Source organism: Bos grunniens, chromosome 26, assembly GCF_055505025.1.
Source record: "Bos grunniens cultivar Pamir isolate PY7600 chromosome 26, Bosgru_T2T1.0, whole genome shotgun sequence".
NCBI classification, from domain to species: domain Eukaryota; kingdom Metazoa; phylum Chordata; class Mammalia; order Artiodactyla; family Bovidae; genus Bos; species Bos grunniens.
In genome coordinates this window covers 23,209,928-23,230,377 of record NC_141190.1, presented here as the reverse complement: position 1 = coordinate 23,230,377, position 20,450 = coordinate 23,209,928, and the positions used below count along the sequence as shown (strand labels likewise).

Here is a 20,450-nt window from a genome sequence, read left to right as displayed (position 1 = left end):
GCAGTCAGGAATAAACATGACATCACCAGGCTGAGTGTGGGAGAACTTCCCAGAGGGTAGCTGGACTCTGAGGGATGCTGAAAATCTATGAGAAACTGTGGGGGTTAATGGTAATACTGCTTAGATTAACAGAGGAGGAAGGAAAGTATGATGGCCTGGCAGCCCAGCAACTAGGAGAGGGTATCCATTTTAAGCATCCAGCAACTATGACCCACTCCACTGGGGAAGAGAGCTGGAAGGACATGACCTGAACCAATGGGGACTGGAGCTCAGATAGTCCTCACCCCATGTGAATGAAGCAACCTTTCTGGCTTCACCCAAGTCGCTTCTGGGCTTTGGCATCAGTTGGACTGAGTTCAAATCCCACAGTGACAGTTACAGACTGTGAGAAGATGGGAAAGTGGCCTAAATTCCTGAGTCTCTGGTTCCTTAATCTATTCCATGAGAATGATATCACCATGTTCTTCATGTGGCTAATAAGAATTAGAAGTTCTTTGAAAAAAGTTATAAGCTCTTATGTAACATTCTAGAGGGGAGGATAGTCAGATAGCGGGAAAGCAGACCCAGTATAGATTGGTGATCATGCTATTACTGACAGTACAAGTCTTGAGAATTTTACCCTTAACATAACTAGCTATGTGAGTCTGGACAAGATATTTACATAAGCCCCAGTCATAGAATACATTCATTGTATACCAAATCTGAGACAAGCAGCTTCTTGCTATGTAAGGTGGGGAAACTATTAATACCTCATTTCTAGGGTTGATGTAAACTTGAAGTTAGATGCTCATAAGCAACTTGAACAAGGATGAGATGGTTGGATGGCATTGCCAACTCAATGGACATGAGTCTGAGCAAACTCCCAGGGATGGTGAAAGACAGGGAAGCCTGGTGTGCTGCAGTCCATGGGGTCTCAAAGAGTTGGACACGACTGAACCATGAAGTAACTTGATTCAGTGCCTGGTGAGGAGCTTAACTCAAATGCTGGATAACTCAATCCATCTGACTGGGAAAACGGGATGTGGATAACAGAGAGCTAACCTAATTGCAAAGGGCACTGGGATACCCTCACGGATGTTGTGTCTAAGTTGGGGCCAGCATGATTCCAGCAGGTTCACCCAGTGTAAACACAGACTGGCTGGCTTCTGGCAAGGTAAAGGTTTTCCCTTTGCCTGGAAACCAGGAGGTGTGGCCGAGTCAGGGCATGAAGAACAGCAGATCAACTGAAAAGCGGTGGAGAGGAGCCCTGCTCCTGGATCTCTCTGGTTCCTCCAAATGCTGGGGGTCAGCTCCCCGAGGCTAAAGGAGACAAGTGAGTGGGGAGCTACCTGGAAGGGCATTTCAGGGCTGGGGCTTCAAACGGCCTTGAGTCCTTCTAGCCTGCTCGGAGCCTGGGCTTTGGGTCCCGCCCTAGGACAAGAGGTGACCTGGTAGCCAAACTCTTTAGGAAGAGTTCCCCAAAGCCGGGGGCACAATCGCAGGGGCTCCTGCTGTGAACCAAGGCCTGCGTTACTAGTCACCAGGATCTGCGGTGGACCTGAGAACAAAGCGCATCCACCTCCCCTACTCCAGGTCTGGACCAGGACAAGGCCCCAGGAACCACGCCGGCCGCCTGAACTTCAGACCATGTACGCATACTACTGCCGAGCGCCTGGGGAGGACATCTGGCCTCTACTGCAGCACCTCACCTACACCTACCAGCCCGCCCCTCTGCTGCTGCCCCCTATCCAGGCCCATAACTTCTGCAGCCGGCCCCGCGACCTGTGCGCCGGCGAGTGGGCTGGTCCGCAGGAATACCACTGCTTCCACTCCACCGGAGCGCCCCTGAAGGTCGCGCCGCCTTTTTGGGCCTTCCCGCCGGCCTTCGCCGCGGCCCTGCGCCCGCCATTCCCCGCGCCCAGCTACCTGGGGCCATCGCTGCAGGCGCCCGCAGCCACAGGACAGGCGGCAGTCGAGAGCGGGGCGCAGTGGCCGGAAGGCGGCACCGTGCAGGCCGAGCTGCGGTGGGGCCGTGTGGAGCGCGCGCTTGGCCCGCGCCTCGAGCTGCCGGACTCGGTGCGCCGGGAGCTGCGCCGCGTGTACGGCACATACCCGCGCACCAACGTGCGTGTCACCTACCGCGGCGGCGAATTCCTGCTGCAAGGCGCGCCGCGCCTGCGAGAGCCCGAGTACCGCGTCAAGAGGGGAGTCCTGCGGCCGCCGGCCAGCAGCTATAGCGGGGACGAGAGTCCCGCGGGGGAAGCGGTGGAGCGCGGCCGCCTGAAGAAGAGGAAGGCTTGAGCTGGGGGCGCGCGAGGCCCGGCGGCAGGCGACTGTGAGCACGCGCGCCGTTCTCCTGCCGCCGCAGCTGTGCGCTGGGGCTGGGTGCACCTGTCACCTGTACTTTTGCCTTTTTTTTTTTTTTAACCACCACCGGCTTGAGGCTCTTCCTTGATTTCAGGTTTTTGCAGGATGGTGGGGCGAGGGCGAAAAGGGATCATAGAGATCTCTGAGTGGGTGTCCTGTTACTCCTTCCTTCTCCTTGGACTTGGAAAGCCTGAGCGTGTGGTGGAGGAAGGGCCTGGACCCTCTGTTTCCTCCCTGCCCAACCCTGCCCTGCAATGAGCCCCCACGTGCCCTTTTTCGTCTCTTCTCTCCAGGAAATTTCCCCTAACTCCCCAAGCTGAGGGCCCACTTATTCGCAGCTTGTAAAGAAAAGTGACTGAAGTCAGGTGTAGGCTTTAAGATTGTTTTTATGTTTGGGGGTGGAGGTGGGGTTTCTTCATCTATGTAATGTGAGCTTTACTTCCCTTTTTGGGGTACAAGGTGTCAGGGATTAGAGTGGGAAACGTGTGCTTCCTCACTCGCCGGGCCCCACTTTCCCTTAACCAGCTGCCTTCCAGTGCAAGACGACTCTCTCCTAGGTCCTCAGCCCACCATCCACAGAGAGATTCTGAGGGCATCAGCTATTTTATTGAGGTGTGGATGGCAAGCATGGCTGAGGAAGGGATCCCTAAGACACAGATTTAGGGCTGGCTCTGACATGAGTTTGGGTAAACTCCAGGAGTTGGTGATGGACAGGGAGGCCTGTTGTGCTGCAGTCCTTGGGGTTGCAAAGAGTCAGACTGACTGAACTGAACTGACATTTTTTAGACTCTCTGAGTCTCAGTTTACTCATCTGTTAAAGAAGAATAAAACTAACACAGCCTACCTGGAAATTTTACCAGGGTTGAAATCTAAGATGATGTCACATCTTGTGTCCCGATTCTTTTTAAACTTTTATATTGTGGGACAGCCGATAAACAATGTTATGATAGTTTCAGGTGAACATCGAAGGGACTCAGTCATACATATATTTGTATCTTGTCTCCTCCTTCTGCCTAACAGTCTTTAATAGGTTGAATGTGCACTATTGTAGGAGTTTGCTGGAGGATTAAGCCACACATCCGATTTTAACTACGGGTCTAGCCATCCCACCAGATCTGACACCCAGGCTGTATGAAGTTGGTTCCTCATGGAATTGCTTTCAGTGAACTTCCATTTGTAGTTGGCCAGAAGATACCTGGGTATACAGGTATGTTACTGAAACTGTAGATCACTTGATTGAACACTGCTATAATTATGAGGTTCATGCAGAAGTTCTGTTAAACCTCAGCACTTGGTAAAGATGTTTCTCCTGATGAGTGGTTTGCTTTTTTTATCTTTGAAGCACCAAGGATCTCATAATTGATCATATTTTTCTCTTTGCCCTGGTTTCCAGGGAGCCAAATTTACTTAGCATCTTTTGTGTAAAACCTGGATCCTGAACTATTACCCCTAGTTTCAGCTTATTTTCCTTTCTTTTTGTAAATTATGGAAACACAGGGAGCTGTTGTAGTGTGTTAGGTCTGCTGTGTGATCTTGAGTGAACTATTTAATGTCCCTGAACCAATTTCCTCATCACGAATGGGGATGATGGTATCAGGACCTATCTCATAAGATTATTGAGAAGATATCATGAAATCCTGCACACAAAATGTTTACCACAGTAACTGTCATATACTAAGTGCTCAAAGGTTAGTATTTGTTTTTACTTTTTATTTTTTTAGTATTTGTTTTTAAAAAGTAGTTTGCAATACAGAAATTTATAAAATAGAGAGTTAAAATCTGTTCTAATATTTTGTGTGGGCATGCTAAGTCCCTTCAGTTGTGTCCAACTGTGTGCGACCCTATGCACTGTAGCCCCCCAGGTTCCTCTGTCCATGAGATTCTCCAGGCAAGGCTACTGGAATGGGTTTCCATATCCTCCTGCAGGGGATCTTCCTGACCCAGAGACTGAACCTGTGTCTCTTATGTCTCCTGCATTGGCAGGAGGGTTCTTTACCACTAGAGACACCCGGGAAGCCCAACACCCACAAATGAACACTGAGGTCCAATCTAGTGTTTTTTTACTATTTTTTTCTGTGCACCTAATATTAACTACATAAAAGGAATCACAGTTTTGCTTGTTGCCTTTTACATTAAGTATATCTTGGACATCGTTTTATGCCAATGAACATGGTGTTACCTCATTCTTCAACAGTCTGTAGCATTTGGATTCTTTCCAGTTTTTAGCTATTAAAAATCCATCCAACAAATTTCTTGAATGCCTTTTATTTGCCAGGAACTATTGCAGGCCTTGAGGATATAGTCGTGAATGAGATAGCCATGGTAGTTTCTGTCCTTATGGAAAACATTTAAGCTGAGACCTAAATAATATGAAAAAGCTAGCTGTGCAAAGAGAAGGGTGAGGGGAAGCCAGGCAGAAAGTATGGTGAATGCAAAAGTCCCAAGGAATGAAAGTCATCTTCACTGACTTGACAGGCATTTGAAAGCCCACATATGCTGGGCAGTATTCTAGGCACTGGGGCTCTAGGAGAAAAACAACTCTCTGCCCTCGATAGAGCTTACTCTAGAGATGTAATGTAGGGAAATGAAGACTGACAATAAGCAAAGGGGAATATACAATGCAGTGTCATACAGCAATAAGTGATGGGGTGCTGTTTTCATCAGGATACTTACGGAAGGCTTCTCAGAAGAGGTGACTCTTCAGTGGAGACCTAATAAAGACCTTTACAAGCCATTTGAATAGCTGGGGGAGAAAAGCAAGTACAAACACCCTTGGCTGGGGTGTCCTTGTCCGGTGAGTTAGTGAAAATGTAACAGTTAATGGATGGCGTCACCAACTCAGTGGACATGGGTTTGGGTGGACTCCGGGAGTTGGTGATGGACCAGGAGGCCTGGCATGCTGTGGTTCCTGGGGTCACAAAGAGTCAGACACGACTGAGTGACTGAACTGAACTGAATAGTTAATGAAGTTACAGATGAAGCTGGATCCTGTGGCATCTTGAAGCCATGTAGAAAATTTTGGATTTTTTTCCTTAGAGGAACATTATGAGCACAGGGAAATGTGATGAGATTTTTTAAAAATTATTCTGGATGATGTGTGGAAAAGAGACTATAGAGGGGCCACTGTAGAAATAGGGAGAACAGTTAGGAGGCATTTGAGAAATAAGCTGAGAGAGTGATGAGAAAATAAATGTCCTTGAATATGCATCTTTGTTCACAGATACAAGTGTTAAATTGTGGAATCTGAAACGTTAGAATTAGAGATTGAATCATTGAACAATGACACCCTAGTAGCAACAAGCACAGCCAGTGCCCAGATCTTTGATTCTAAATTCCATCCTCCAAAAAAGGAACCACTCCCCTTGGGAAAATGGCTGATTTCAAGGCTGTGGCAGGAAAGGTACAAGATGAGCCTGGAACAACTTGTGCCAGAAATTAAAGGACTCCTCAAAAATATCAAAAGAACAAAGGAGCCAACTTGAAGGGACTTCCACTGACCAAATCAAGGACACTTTAAGCATCAAAACAGTCACAGTAACAGATTATAACCTACTGAATAAAATAAGGATTCCTAAGTCCATGCTAATATTAACTAAATAAATACATGTGACTGGAAAGCTCTCCTTATAGAAGAAGGAAAAATGAAACTAGAAAATTACCATTCCCAATCATCACAGTAATGACTGATTCAAGTGAGAATCATTTCTGGATACTAAAACTAATGGGTGAAAGTTTGATGAAAAACCTGATATTTATATAGTTTCAGATATGTTCCAATAAGATATTTATTAATTACAAATTTTAAAGTAGTAACCTGAAGAAAATAGTAACCTAATAGTATAATAGGGAAAAGTGGTGGGTAAACACGTTAATAACCCCATTGCAGTAGTCCCTCTTAAACAAAATCTTTCTTATCGTTTTTTTTTTCCTTACCATCTTTTTTTTCTTACCATCTTTAATTAGGGTCTTTAAATTTTTTCTTTAATGGATACAAATTGACATCATGTGCTTTGGATATGTTAAACTGAAAAATACAACATCAAAAATTCAGTGGTAAGGCATAATCATGAGGAAACATAAGCCTAAATTGAGAGAAAATTGTTCGAAAATGTCAGTGTCATAACAGACAAAGGTTTCAAGTCAAAGGAGATGAAAGAGACATGAAAACTAAATGCAACGCATGATCCTCTTTTGGATACTAGCCTAGAACGAACATTGTTATGAAGGACAATGTTGGGACAAGTAGCAAGATTTGAATGAGGACTATAGATTAAAGAAAGCAATATGGCAAAAAAAAAAAAAGAAAGACAGACTAATCATAGTCTACCATCAAATATTTTAGGAGTATCTTTAATGTTTAGATAGTATATTAGCAGCATGCAATAATTACATCATAAGTTCTCAAGCAGAGGCAGTCTATTGCAAGGACCTTCTTTGCTGCCAGTTATCATAGGCTGTTTTAAGTTAGAAAACTGAATAGCAACACTGAATACTGTAGAAATGCACTTTGCTCAGTAATACTTGAGTTGTTGCAATATTTGATTATCCATTTGGTTGTTACAGAAAAATTCTTAACTGTAATTGATGGTTGTTGCCGTAATAGTATATTGCCTGTATTTCTACCTCTAGTAATGGGCTTTATGTGCTAGATTTTAATATCCTTGAGCCTGGGCAAGTGCACAAGTCTTTTTAAAAGAAACATGGTTTACTTGCACAAAACTGATCAGTTTTGAGAGATCGTAAATGCCCTTGAAGTGGTCTTTGTGGGTGTGAAACAAATGGTAAGAATTTGAATTGGTCCCTCTTATTATAGTATTGAAATTAAGTCTACTTAATTTATCAAGTCATGTTCATGCCCTGATTTTATATACTTGTATCTATCAATAAACATTGTGATACTTGAAAAAAAAAAAAAAGAAAGAAAGGTTAACAGTTGGTGAATCTGGTATAAGGCTAAGTCAGAGTTCTTTGTACTATTCTGCCAACTTTTCTGTAAGTCTGAAACAATTTCTAACTAAAAATAGTGATAATAAGGATATTGAGTCTCTGGATCAAAAAGGATACACATTTAAAATGTAATTTGTCACAGATTTTATATTTTAATCTTAGAGATATTTTCTACATGCTGGTAAGCCTCCTCAAATCCTTTTTCTTTTCTTTCTTTTGAAACAAAGCAGGTTAAGTAAATCATGAATCTCCCACCATATAAAATGTGTTCTGAATCCCCTTCCTCTTCTACCCTCTCAAGCCCACTCTTAAAGTCTCTCAACTCTCCTCATCTCTGAGAATCCACATTGCTCACACACATTCTTTCCCTAAGGCCTCCACTTATGCCCTGGAAATGTCCAGAAGCTGCACATAATTTACCCCTGTCCCCCAGCCCCAGTGAGGGAGGAGGTCCCCAATTATAGACTTTTTGAAGGAAGTGCTGCCACTCAGCTCAGTCCAGCCTGCCACTGCTTCCAAACCCCCATGCTCCAGCCCTGTGGCTGTAAGGAAGCCCTGCAGGGAGTCCTAGATGCTTCTTTCTTTGATCTTTTCTTTGAACTTAACCCTTAGAAGCTTAGAACTCATAAAACATCAGAGCTGCCGGAGACTTTACTGTTTATCTGGCTCAACCTCCTCAAGTTACCTCGTGTTGGGAAACCAAGGCCAGAGAGGGGTGACTCACCCAAGGTCACACAGTAGTACTGTCCCTCAGTGGGGCTTGAGCCACCAAACTCTCATCCTGATGGCCTTCTCCTCCTGGCTTCGCCCCAGCCTTACCCAATCCTGGCATCTGGTTTAGAGCCCTTTGCCAATAAACCATGACTGACCAATTTTAAACCCTATCCCACCTCCCAACTGGGTAACTCACATTCTACTGAAAGGAGGGTAATAATCACAACAATCTTACACACTTAACTGAGCACTTACTGTGTGCAGGCACTGTGCTAAGCCCTGTACAGAAACTATCATTTAATTTTCACAAAACCTTGATGTGGATATAATTATTATCCCTGTTTACAGATGAGGAAACTGAGGCCTATAGAAATTAACAACTTACCCAAGGGTATACACAGAGTACACCTGGGAAATCTGACTGTGGCCTTTACATACAGGCCTCTTCATACATGAGACATGCTCAGCAAAATACAAGGAACATTTATTGAACAGCCACTCTGTGAGGAAAACTAGACTAGTCATCACGGGGCTCATGAATCAAGCCCCACTGGAAGCAGAGTGTGGAGGATTTGTAGGACATCGTATGCATCATTGAGGCATTGAAGAAGCTTCTCGTAAGAGGCATCTGAGAAAGACTTTGAAGGATGTGTAGGAATCTGACAGTGATGGAAAGGAGGTGTCCCGAGAAGAACTGAGGAAGGGTCAGCACGAGTAAAAGCATGGCAGAAGGAGCAGGGAGGAGCAGGGTTTCACTGGAGGACAGGTTATAACCAGGGAGCAGTGGAAGATCAGGCTTCAAAGCTAAGTGGAGGCCATACTTTGAAAGACTTTAACGGCAAAGTGAGGAGTTTTGGGGAGCCATTGAAGTCTTTGACAAGAGAGTGGCTTGAATTGAAGTTATTAAAAGATTGAGCCAGTGGCAGCAACTGGCTGATGCCCCGTGACTTCAGTATTGATGGTGTAGCACAGCCGGGCACCAGAACTGAGTCCCTAGGGCATTTGCTAGAGCTCACAGCCTATGGAATTCAGTTCTCAGAGCCAGGTGGCCAAAGTTCTCTTAACCTTGATGCTGCCCTCCTGCACTCTCTTCTGTGAATCTTTCCTCATCCCCAGGATGGGTCAGGTGAGAAACCTGAGATCTCAAGATTCCTCCTATTCCAGGAAGGGTCTGAGCTTGGAGCAGAAAATAGGGGTCCATTGCTAGAAGAGGCAAAGGTTCTCTCAATTCCAACAGGATACTGATATTAGATATGAGGGGTGGGGGCTCAGGGCCGTGGTAGAGATTCCATGCAGAATGGGTCCCGTCATCCCCTGTCCAAATGTGCTCCAATGGGCCTAGGGGTGGAGCTGGATAGACAAGGGACTGGGGGAAGAGCTAGAGCATGTACACTGAGAGGGTATTTCTCTAGAGACAGGCCTCCTGAGCCAAACAAGACCCACAAAATGTGGATCCCCAAGATAGAGGCCCAGGAGTCCAAGCTCCCTGAAACCACTGCCCGCGCCCCTACACACACACACACGCCTGAAATGAAGACAGGAAGTACCTGGTATAGATAAGGGAATGGAAGAGAAAGACTCCCCTGAAACACACTGTGACTTTCTAGAGAGTTAAACTGAGGACGGGGGTGCTATTCCCACTCAGGGCAGAGCTGCAGCCTGTCTCTGGAGAGGTAAAGGCAGGCCGGCAGGCTCAAGAGCCACCCTCCACTACCACCCCCAACTTGAGTTGAAAGAAACAGGTCTGCACTTACCCTTGAAGCCTCTCCTCTCCCTCCTGGAGCTGGATCTACAGTGATGCTCCCAGAGACTGCTCCTTAAATAGGCCCCGCCCCAGCCAACTCCCGCCCCCGCCCCATCCTGGCTCTTCTGAGAAAGGAGGAAGGTGTGGGAGGGCCGGGCACCCTGCCCAGAGAGCCCTTTTTGACCTCAAGCAAGAATGGGGACCCCCTTCTCCACGCCCCCCAATCTTTCAAAGCATCCCCTTCCTCACCTCAGTCTCTGACGAGTCCCTCCCACCCCTTGAAGCCAGCCGCCTGGGTTCTTTCTCTGCCCTTAATGTCTGGGAAATCTGCCCTTTCTGCCTAATTCAAGCCCAGTTCCTCACTCTGAGATTGAATGGTGGGGAGCTGATGTGCTAGTGGAGGCTTTCGGCACAAGATTCTAGCTTTCCCCTTCAGCTTAGGAGGCCCAGCATCAGCTGCAGAATTCACTCATGGAATGGGGAGGAAGGGGGTATCAGTCTACCTCCTTCTACATCATGTGGCTTCAAGCTGCATCCAAAGCATGAGTGGAGTTTATTCCCATTCCGTGGAAAGATACTGAGACCTGAGGGAACAGAAAAATCAGGGGCTTAAGGCCCAGGCAGTGTGAATGTCACATGGGACTAGAGTTCCCTGGAGCTCCTGATTATGGTTTGTATGTGTCCCTGTGTCTGTGGTGGGCCCTCTCCCCAGCCCACCGTCTGTCCTCTGATTCCAGAACCCAACTCTTACTGCACAGAGTTGAGACCCTCCAGAATCTGAGCTGGGAATTGAGGGGCTCCCCCTAAATGGTCTTTCCCCAAAACCTCAAGAAGTTCTTTCCCATGATAAGTAGCTACATCCACTGCCATTCAAGAAACAGGCTGTTGGGAAGGGGGAAAGGTACAGTCTCAGGGATGGTCGCCAGGGTCTTGGGCTTGGAACCAGGGACAGCTCTACTGAGGAAACCTGGAAATTCCTGTAATGGGGGTGGTAGGGAGAGAAGAGGCATCAGTATTGTGCAATGGAGGGGAGAGGAGGACAGACTGGGGGCTGGGGGAGGGGAGCAACGGCTTAGTCTTTAGAGGCCTGGCAGCCATCCATCACCTCCTTCCCAGGGGCCTGCTTGGCCAGAGTTCAAAGTGGCTGTCACCCCACCCTTCATTAACCCCAGCAGCACCAGGCTGGCAGCAGCAGAGCTTTTATGGGAGACGCGACGCCAAAGTGCTCCCTCCTTCTTTCCCCAGCAGCCCACATCTTGCTCACTTTGAGGCCAGAGAATCCTGGTGGGGAGGTGGGAGGTTGAAGTGAGGGACAGGACTGGAATAGGGAGTGGTGATCCTCTTTTTCTCCTTATTATGGCATTGCTTCTGTCCTTAGGGAATAGAGAATGGGACTTTCTACCTTGGACCATGAGCTCCTCAGCATAGTGACAATCTCTGGGCCCCCAGCACCCTACAGGGGGACTAGACCTGAAAAGAGGCTCAGCCTCGTGACTGGGAATGGGAGAGCTCATTCTTGAATGGAACTCCTTCCATCATGACACATTGAAGGACTTCTGGGAAGGGAAGGCTCTGGACTTCCCCCCTGGATAGCACCGGGAAGCTGAGGTAGCAGGAACAGAAAGAGGAAGCTGGGGCTTTACTGGGTACTGGGGTTCAGCCATCCTGTCCTAAATGAGGAGCCCTGCCAACATGGGCATTGAGGTACTGGCCTGCAGGCATCCTGCATCTGAGCTCAGGTGGGTCCTCAGAGCACCTGCTGCCCCTTCCCCATCCAAACCACCCAAACTTAGGCCCTGTAGCCACCCTAATCTTGGGGAGACATAGCTGTTAAGAGAATGCATAGGGGCAGACATAGTCTTCTCTGGTGGCTTTGTGGTAATGAATCCTCCTGCCAATACAGGAGACGCAGGTTCGATCCTTGGGTTTGGAAAATCCCCTGGAGGAGGAAATGACAACCCACTCCACTATTTTTGCCTGGAAAATTCCATGGACACAGGAGCCTGGGGGCTACAGTCCATGGGGTCACAAGGAGCCCGAAACACATGCACACACTTGCATGGCGGGTAAGTCAGTACTTAAGAGTTATCTGGGCAACGTGTGGCCTATATAAAAATTGATAAACAGAAGCCTTAATTAAATAGACTTGGGAGACCAGAATGGGGAGTTCCCATGCCCTATGACAACATCAAAGACCTCCTCCTATTTGCTGACATAGGGAGCAAAATTTGCTGTCCCAAATGCTTCTCTTCAGCATGGGAATGAATTTAGGCTGATTATTTTTGATGGGTGACAGGGCTTGAATCTGGACTGGACACGTAGGAGGAGAGACAGTGGGATTTGGGGAACACCAGGTCTGGGAGTATAGGGGCCACCAGAATTAACCAGTGAGCCACGGGTTTGTGGGAAGACGGGAAAAACAAGGAGAAGTCGAGGGGAAGATACAGGATTTGAGCGAGATTTGGGGGGCTCAGAAATAAGGTGGATGGGAATACACTGGGTTGGGCCAAACGTCCTTGGTCTGGGCAGACAAGGAACTAGGAGGGCATACAGTCAGTCGGTGAGACTCCACCCATGGCGTAATCTTCATGCCTAACTCCTCCCTACCCTCAAAAAAAAATGGCCGCCGCGAGAACCCGTCCAAAACCCTGAGACAAATGGGACTGGAAACAGAAGCCCCGCCCACTTATGGGCAATTGCCCTTCTTAAAAATGGCCACCACAGCGCTTCTGGAAGTGAACCGCTCTGGGCCCCGCCTTTGATCTCGTTGGTGGGGCTGGGGGCATGCGAGCTGCACCGCGCGGGACAAGTCGCCGGCGGCGCCCGACGGAGCAGGTGATTCCCCCTCCAGGCCCCGACTCACGGCTGGAAGAGTCGCGGAGAGCATTGACCCAGGGTACCCGTCCTGTGTGTCTCCCCACGGTACCCCCGGGGCCCGCCAGACCCCCATCTCTGAGTCTCGCCGTAGCCTGTATTAAGGCGCTTTTTAGCTTGCTCAGGCCTCCCTCATCGTGTCCCCCAGGGCCGCAAGCACATCCATGTGCCCTCGGGCCCACTATTCTGGATGCTTAGGGGTATCCCGCTAGCTCGTTTAGGGAGCTGCTGCTTCAGGGGTCGGCCATCATTGTGGCCCCACTTCCTGTACTCCCATCACCCCGCATTTATACTCCCGCCTGATTTTGGATGCCGGAGTCCCGTATACCCCTCGATCCCCTTGGTGCTTCTAAGAGCTGCATTGAGGGTCAGGGGACTATGATGTCCTCTGGAACCTGCGTTGTGTACCAGGGCCCCAGGAGCCGGGCTTCATAGAATCTGGGAGAAGCAGTGAAGACCTCGTTTCTAGACTCTCGATGCCCGGGGCTTCTTCCACTCCGCTTCCCAGGACTCCTCCCACATGGCCTACTGGTCTCCCTCCACCTGGGGCACATCCCCACCTGAAGGGAACAACATAGTACTTCTTTCCCCAGTTTCACTTAAATTTGTTTGGGGAGGGGAGGAGGCATTATGGAGCATCTGGAGAGTTCAGGGCTGTGCGCTCCCGGAGATGCTCCCAGGCCACCTGGCCAGTGAGGATGGGGCAGTCATTGTTGGCTCCAAAGGGGGAGTGAGTCTGCAAAGTGAGGGGCAAAGGGGCAAAGACATTCTGGTGTGGGGAGAATGGTGTGAGCAAAGATTCTGAGGTAGGCAAGAGGCCTAGCCAAGCAGGAGAGGAGGATCAGAACATAGGTTGGGGACAGACCCTTTGCATCATGAAAGGTGGTGTAGTATGGTGGTTAACAGTGAAGGTTTTGGAGCCAGACTGCCTGGGTATAAAGCTGCCATTAACTTCCTTTGTGACCCTGGGCAAGTTACTTAACCTCACAATGTGTCCATTTCCTTTTGGGTAAATGGGATAATATGATATATTAGTATCTATATGTTAGGGTAATTGTGAGGATTAGGTAAGTTAATACATGTAAAGAGCACAGAACAATCCCTAGCAGATCTTAAGCAGTCATCCATGAGTGCTAAGTCATTTCAGTTGTGTCCGATTCTGTGTGACCCTATACGACCCTATGGACTGCAGCCCACCAGAATTCTCTGTCCAGGGGATTCTACAGGCAAGAATACTGGAGTGGGTTGCCATGCCCTCTTCCAGGGGATCTTCCAGACCAATGGCTCGAACCCACCTCTGTTTGTTTAGTGCCACTAGGGCCACTAGTGCCACCTGGGAAGCCCTGTAAGCAGTCAGTAAATGCTAAATATTATTACGTTCATTAGAGGTATTCAAACAAGACTCACAATAGGATGTGTCACATTTCATGGGTGCAGCTAACCAGTGAACCCTGATTTGGAGCCCCCAGCATGTAATGGGGTTCTGAGGGCTATATCCAGAATTTGAAAAGTCTTGGGGAAATCCTGTTCTGACCCTGGAGAAGCCTGGCTGTTTGGGCTGCAGCTTCCCCAACTTAGGGACTATGAGGAGAAATATTAGAAGAAGGTGCTGGGTAGGAAAGGAATGCCAGTGAAGCCTAAGGGGTGGAGAAGGGTGAAAGAAAGAACTGGCAAGCTTTGAAGGCTTGGGAAAGTTTGGGCAGCCCAAGAACAGGAGGAAGGGGGACATTCTGTTAGGAAACAAGCCAGAGCAAAAGCTCAGGGCAGGAAGACTTTTATTTGAGCACAGTGAGGTGTTTGCCATGAATAACTTCTTGGACCTTGGCTAGAAGCTAGGCATCAGCCACATCCCTGAGAGCTTCTTCCCTAGAAGCTTTCATGCAGCATCCATGGACCTTGGTCCTCGCAGAGGTTGGCAGACAACTGCTAGCAGCCAGGAGTGGTATAACCTGGGGTGGATGTTGGTCTCCACAGGGGGCTGACTTCTTGGGGGAGCAGCATGATGGATCTGGTATGCCTGGTCTGAGCAGTTACACTCCTCGCCAAGGCCCATACTAGGGTCTGAAGCAAGAGGCTGGCCTCCCCTGGTAGGATAGGGCTTCTCAGTTCTGCTGTCCCAAGTGACCCTGTACTGTCACAGCAACTCTGTGTTACCAGTCAGGGGACCAGGGAACTGTGATCATAGATGGCAGCCCTATCTCAACCCAATTGGAGGTCTTGACATCCCCCCATTCCCAAAGTAGCCCCTCGAATATACACTCAACTAGAAAGTCCTGGATTTATCTCTTGACTACTACAGTCAAGCCAGGTGACTCTGGGCAAGTCATTAAACCCACTGAGCTTCAATCTCTTCATTTGTGAAGTGGGAAGTAACTTTATTGAGTGTACATTGATCAGTAAACCAGGTGTGTAGTCTCTACGCTCATGAAGCAAGTGGAAGAATCATTACACATTGCCCCAGTAATTTTTTAAATTATAGCTATAAAAGGTGTTGCTAAATAAGGAAAAGTGTAGTCGGCAGTAATGGTGTAAGATAGAGACCAAACCAGTTCTAGAGGGTCAGGAACAGCATCCCTTGAAGGATACTGTAAAATGAAACCTGAGAGGTAAGAGGAGTTAGCAAGTGAAGGTGTGGATGCAGCAGGTTACCCAGGCAGAGGACACAGTTCATGCAGAGACTCTTGCCGTGAAAAAGCTGGAGTGCTGGCAAGGTGAAAGCAAGCCAGGGTGGAGGGGAGTGATCTGGGTGGGGAGGGGGGCGGGCAGTGGTACATGACGGCTGGAGAGACAGAGGCAGGAGTAAGGCCCTGAACTGAGGGCCACAAAAAGAATCTGGACTAATCTGGAAACAGGAAATCATGGATAGATGTTATGCAGGAAGAACATGATTTTTTGTAAAGATTGTACAGCCATGATGTTTGTGGAAAATAGGTTGTTGGCGGAAAGATGGTGGTGAGGAGAACGACTGGGAAACTTGCAGTTAAGGCAAGAGATGGAGCTCAGTGGGAGGAGAGATGGAGAGAAGTAGATATGTTGAGAGATAATGGTCAGGGCTTGGTGACTGATTGGATGTGGGAAGGCAGACGGTAGGATGGTGTCAGGGATCCTCACAGCATCTGGTCTCAGACTTGTGGCAGGAACAGCTGGGTACATGGACAGGTATACACAGGGGACAGGGACAGCCTTGGAGGAGAAGACAACTTGGGAGAATGTCAGTTTGGAACACGTTAAGTCATCCCCGTGGAGGTGTCAGAGAGATAGATGTACAAGTGTGTAGCTCAGAGGAGGAGGCTGGACTAGAGAATTAGACATTTGGGAATTGGTGACATGGAGTTGGAACAAGAAGATGTGGGCCCAGATGAGATCTTCCAGAGACAGAGGGTGCAGACTGAAGAAAGAGGAGAAGCAGCTTTGAGCCTGAGCTTTGCTGCCACAGTTAGAGGGGAAAAAGAGGAGAGGGGGCAGGGATGGCCTGAGAAGTAATGGCTAGGGAGGTGGAAGAGAAACAGGAGGACGTGATGCCTCCTAGACCAATACTGATGCTGCTGAAAGGGCAAATATGAGGTGACAGTATAAGAAATGGCCGTTCTCTCTTTCTTGATAAAAAATGGATAATATTGGCAAATTCATATGGTTCAACCTAATTAGACCAATTAGGGCTTCCCAGGAGCTCAGCAGTAAAGAATCTGCCTGTAACACAGGAGATGTGGGTTCAATCCCTGAGTTGGAAGATCCCCTGGAGAAGGAGATGGCCACCCACTCCAGTATTCTTGCCTGGGAAATCACATGGACAGAGGATCCTGGAGGGCTATAGTCCATGAGGTTGCGTAAGAGTTGAACACAACTTAGCCACTAAACGACAAAAACGATTAGACCAAAACCTGAAAACAGTAACTCCTGACCTTAGCCTGAGAAGATTTGGTAGAGATGTTGGAGCAGAAGCCAGACTGAAGCTGGGGAGAAGTGGCTAGCATGGAGAATAATAAGGCAGCAGACTTGACCGGGACCTGGTGACTGACTGACTGCAGCAGGTGGGGTTGAGAGAGGGTGAGGCTCAGGGTAACCCCCAAGTTCAGGTTTGGCAGCTGAGCAAGTTGTGTCAGCTAGTGAAACAGGAGGAGGTACCTGTTTGGAGGAGGTATACACAGACGGAAAGGATATGGTGAATTGGGGGTAGGTGCTCCTGAGTCTTCTAACTGGGATAAGCTGACATTTGGACCTGTGGATCTGGAGCAATTTGTTGCCACCTGTATGTTCTTGACTACCAAATACAGACTTTATGGAGTCAAAAGCATGTAAGCAGGATTGAAACAAGTCAATAAGTATTTATCAAGCACCTACTAAGTGCAGGCATTTTTCTAAGTGCTACTGCTACTGCTACTGCTAAGTTGCTTCAGTTGTATCCAACTCTGTGCGACCCCAGAGATGGCAGCCCACCAGGCTCCCCCGTCCCTGGGATTCTCCAGGCAAGAACACTGGAGGGGGTTGCCATTTCCTTCTCCAATGCATGAAAGTGAAAAGTGAAAGTGAAGTCGCTCAGTCGTGTCTGACTCTTATTGACCCCATGGACTGCAGCCTACCAGGCTCCTCCATCCATGGGATTTTCCAGGCAAGAGTACTGGAGTGGGGTGCCACTGCCTTCTCCCTCTAAGTGCTATGCTAAGTCACTTCAGTCGTGTCCGACTCTGTGCGACCCCATAGACGGCAGCCCACCAGGCTCCCCCGTCCTTGGGATTCTCCAGGCAAGAACACTGGAGTGGGCTGCCATTTCCTTCTCCATTCTAAGTGCTAGGGCTATACCAAAGGATAAGACAAAGTCCCTCCCAACTCCCTCTTCTTGAAGCTTATGTTTTATGGGGGAGGAGAGACAATAAGCAAATAAACATAAAAATAACATTAAACTGTAGTATATGCCATGTAGAAAATAAAGCAGAGAAAGAGATTGGGGAGTATGGGGAATGCTTATTTTTGGTAGGTTAGTCAGGGACAGTCTCTCTGGAGGCAGCATTTGAGCAGAGCCCTGGCAGAGGTGAGGGGATGAGCCATGTGGATATCTGGAAGAGATAGGCAGGAAGAAGCTGGGCAAGTTTGAAGGACCCCAAGGATGCTGGTGGAGTGAGCTAGGAGGGAGTGGTGAGGTTGGAAGGTAGGCAAAGGCCAGATCTTCTAGGACGTCGTAGGCCTTGGGAACGAGAATGGACAGCCTCTGTAGATAGCCCCAAGCTGCTGGAGGGCAAGGACCAGGCAGGGAGATAGAATTCATGAAAGACTTCCTCTTCTATCTGGGCCCCAGAGCCAGAAAAGCCCCTTTGTCTGAAGGGTGGGTGGCCCATTCTGGGTGGGGGGATGGCTATGCTCAGTCCTGAGGCCTGCTCCTTGCGGGGCTGGACAATGGGCCCCTTGTGGCTGGACTTGGGGGCCCAGTGGCCCTCTCAGTGATGGGATTCCTCAGCCAGGAGGCATGTGACCTCAAGACCTTGGCGTCTTCCCAGAAGATCTGGGCCTACTTCTGGGGAGTGGGGTGGGGAGATGGGGAGAGATCAGGGGGAGGGAGGAGGGAAACCTCCACTCTGAAAACTTTCTCCTGAGACAGTGTAGTGTCCTGTCTCAGGCTGGAGGAGGTGGAGAGAGAGGGAGGCGGGGGGGCTGTGGCTCTGCTTGAGGGAGCGGGGGAGGACCAGAGAGTTGGAAGCTACAGGCAACTTCAACAAATGGTTTCCACAGCAGGGCAGGAGGGAGGAGCTGGCTGCCCCCGGACCTGGTGGGCAGGGGCAGGCAGAAGAGGGCCTGACAAGCCTCCATCTTGTATCCCTTCAGCAGAGGAGAGAGCATGGAGCTGGAGAGGATTGTCAGTGCAGCCCTTCTTGCCTTTGTCCAGACGCACCTCCCAGAGGCCGACCTCAGGTAGGAGCTGCTCTCCTAGAAGGGTCATGCTTGGGCCAGTGCTGGAGTAGCTGGGCAGGACTCTGGACCCTGGCCAGTGGAGAGACTGGGGTGGGAAGCACTCAGCCCTGTTCCTGAGATGCGGAAGGGCTGAGTATGATCTGCTGGTGTGGCCTTGCCTCTCATCCTGTTCCCGTCACCCTTGTTGAACAAAGGGGAGACCAAATCTCTGAGGAAGGGGGAGGGTGGGATACTCTCCAGGCTTCAGGCTTGAGGTCTGCCTCATCGTCCCCAGGAAGCCAGGAGCTGGAGTCCCAGGCTAACAGGGCTTGTCTGTTCCCTTCCTGCAGCGGCTTGGATGACGTCATCTTTTCCTATGTGCTCGGGGTTCTTGGGGACCTGGGCCCCTCAGGCCCATCAGAGGAGAATTTCGACATGGAAGCCTTCACTGAAATGATGGAGGCCTATGTGCCTGGCTTCGCCCACATCCCCAGGTGGGGCCTGGCTGGGGCCAAGAGGACGAGGGGGGCTGGCAGATGGTGGAGGGTGGTAGAGTTGTCCTTTAACCACCCTCCTGGTCTTTTCAGGGGTACAATAGGGGACATGATCCAGAAGCTCTCAGGGCAGTTGAGTGGTGCCAGGAACAAAGGTGAGCCTGGGAATTGGGCCCCTGGGTGACTCAAACTGCCTCCTCCAAAGCCCTGGCAAACCTGTTGCTCTTTCTGCCCCTTTAAGAGAATGTGCAGCCACAGAGCTCCGAGGTCCAAGGTCAGGTATCTATCTCCCCAGAGCCCCTGCAGCGGCCCGAAAAGCTCAAAGAAGAGATGATGTCTTCTGCTGGGGACACCCAAGATGAGGTACTGGTAGAGGAGGGTACCAGTGAAGGAGCTCGGGGGGCTGGAAAGGAGGAAATAGTGCCTTTTGTCAACATTTATGCCCACAGGCAGCCGGCCCTGAGGAAGAGCTGCTGCCAGGGGTGGACGTACTCCTGGAGGTGTTCCCCACCTGTTCAGTGGAGCAGGCCCAGTGGGTATTGGCCAAAGCTCGAGGGGACTTGGAAGAAGCTGTGCAGATGCTGGTAGAGGGGAAGCAGGGGCCTCCAGCCTGGGATGGCCCCAACCAGGTAACCTCTGCTAGACCACCCCACCCCCCCATGTAACCTCAGCCATGCTCCAGCTTAGTGTTAAGCCCCTGCCCCTAGCCTAGCCCCATTTGCTTCCCCTGCTGGTACCCTAGGCCCTACACCTGGCTTCTCTCTGCAGGACCTGCCTAGGCGTCTCAGAGGCCCCCAAAAAGATGAGCTGAAATCCTTCATCCTGCAGAAGTGAGTCTGGGCTGGGCAGGGCTGGGACCTTTGAGGGTCTTCCCAGGGTGGCAAGAGCTTCACCCAGCCAGTTTTTGGCAGGTACATGATGGTGGATAGTGCAGAGGATCAGAAGATTCACCGTCCTATGGCTCCTAAGGAGGTGAGACAATCAGGGTCGTGGAGCGGGCACATCTGTCTCCAGGCTTCTGCTGCTCACTGCCTGATTGCCTGACAGGCTCCCAAGAAGCTGATCCGATACATCGACAACCAGATAGTGAGCACCAAAGGGGAGCGATTCAAAGATGTGCGGAACCCTGAGGCTGAGGAGATGAAGGCGACATACATCAACCTCAAGCCAGCCAGAAAGTACCGCTTCCACTGAGGCACTTGCCAGACTCTGCCCGAGCCATCTAGGCACAGATCCCAGAGGGATGCAGGAGCCCTACACACGACACAGGGCCCGCCCTAACTCCTGTCCCCCTTCCTTCCCAACGTCCTTGCTCTACTGTGTTAACCTCCTCTTGGAGCTGCCACAGGCACAGTAAAGGTAGCCCCAGGAAGATGTGAGTGCATTCTGGTCATTTCATAGCTGGGGTGCTGGAATACTGTGTCTCTCCCAACTTTACATCCCCTATC

At 49.5% G+C, this 20,450-nt stretch overlaps 3 protein-coding genes across 15 annotated transcripts in view; 2 read left to right on the top strand and 1 right to left on the bottom strand.

Moving 5' to 3' along the window:
* SLC68A1 (solute carrier family 68 member 1) overlaps positions 1-9,801 on the bottom strand; it is a 30,507-nt gene extending 20,706 nt beyond the window's left edge. For 2 of the 6 annotated variants that reach the window (XM_086377455.1, XM_086377467.1), the window contains exon 1: positions 2,119-2,251. The gene's annotated coding sequence lies outside the window, so the exon portion shown is untranslated. Of the gene's footprint in view, positions 1-2,118; positions 2,258-9,761 lie in introns of those variants that run through there. The other 4 variants (XM_086377454.1, XM_086377474.1, XM_086377462.1 and 1 more) reach the window with 4 other exon arrangements.
* C26H10orf95 (chromosome 26 C10orf95 homolog) lies at positions 1,183-4,595 on the top strand. The gene is made up of 2 exons (XM_086377491.1): positions 1,183-1,312; positions 1,573-4,595. The coding sequence occupies exon 2, from the start codon at positions 1,627-1,629 to the stop codon at positions 2,278-2,280; it is 654 nt and encodes a 217-aa protein (XP_086233617.1). The 5' UTR covers positions 1,183-1,312; positions 1,573-1,626; the 3' UTR covers positions 2,281-4,595.
* Positions 9,802-12,505: 2,704 nt separating the features above from the next.
* CUEDC2 (CUE domain containing 2) lies at positions 12,506-20,374 on the top strand. 8 transcript variants are annotated; one of them, XM_086377487.1, is made up of 9 exons: positions 12,506-12,586; positions 18,446-18,529; positions 18,859-19,002; positions 19,096-19,157; positions 19,298-19,365; positions 19,452-19,631; positions 19,771-19,832; positions 19,914-19,974; positions 20,050-20,374. In XM_086377487.1, the coding sequence occupies exons 2-9, from the start codon at positions 18,456-18,458 to the stop codon at positions 20,194-20,196; spliced, it is 798 nt and encodes a 265-aa protein (XP_086233613.1). In that variant the 5' UTR covers positions 12,506-12,586; positions 18,446-18,455; the 3' UTR covers positions 20,197-20,374. The 8 variants fall into 8 exon arrangements, with proteins under 8 accessions (XP_086233613.1, XP_086233609.1, XP_086233612.1 ...); XM_086377483.1 differs by having other exon boundaries at positions 19,244-19,365; XM_086377486.1 differs by having other exon boundaries at positions 18,443-18,529.
* The last annotated feature ends 76 nt before the right edge of the window (positions 20,375-20,450 follow it).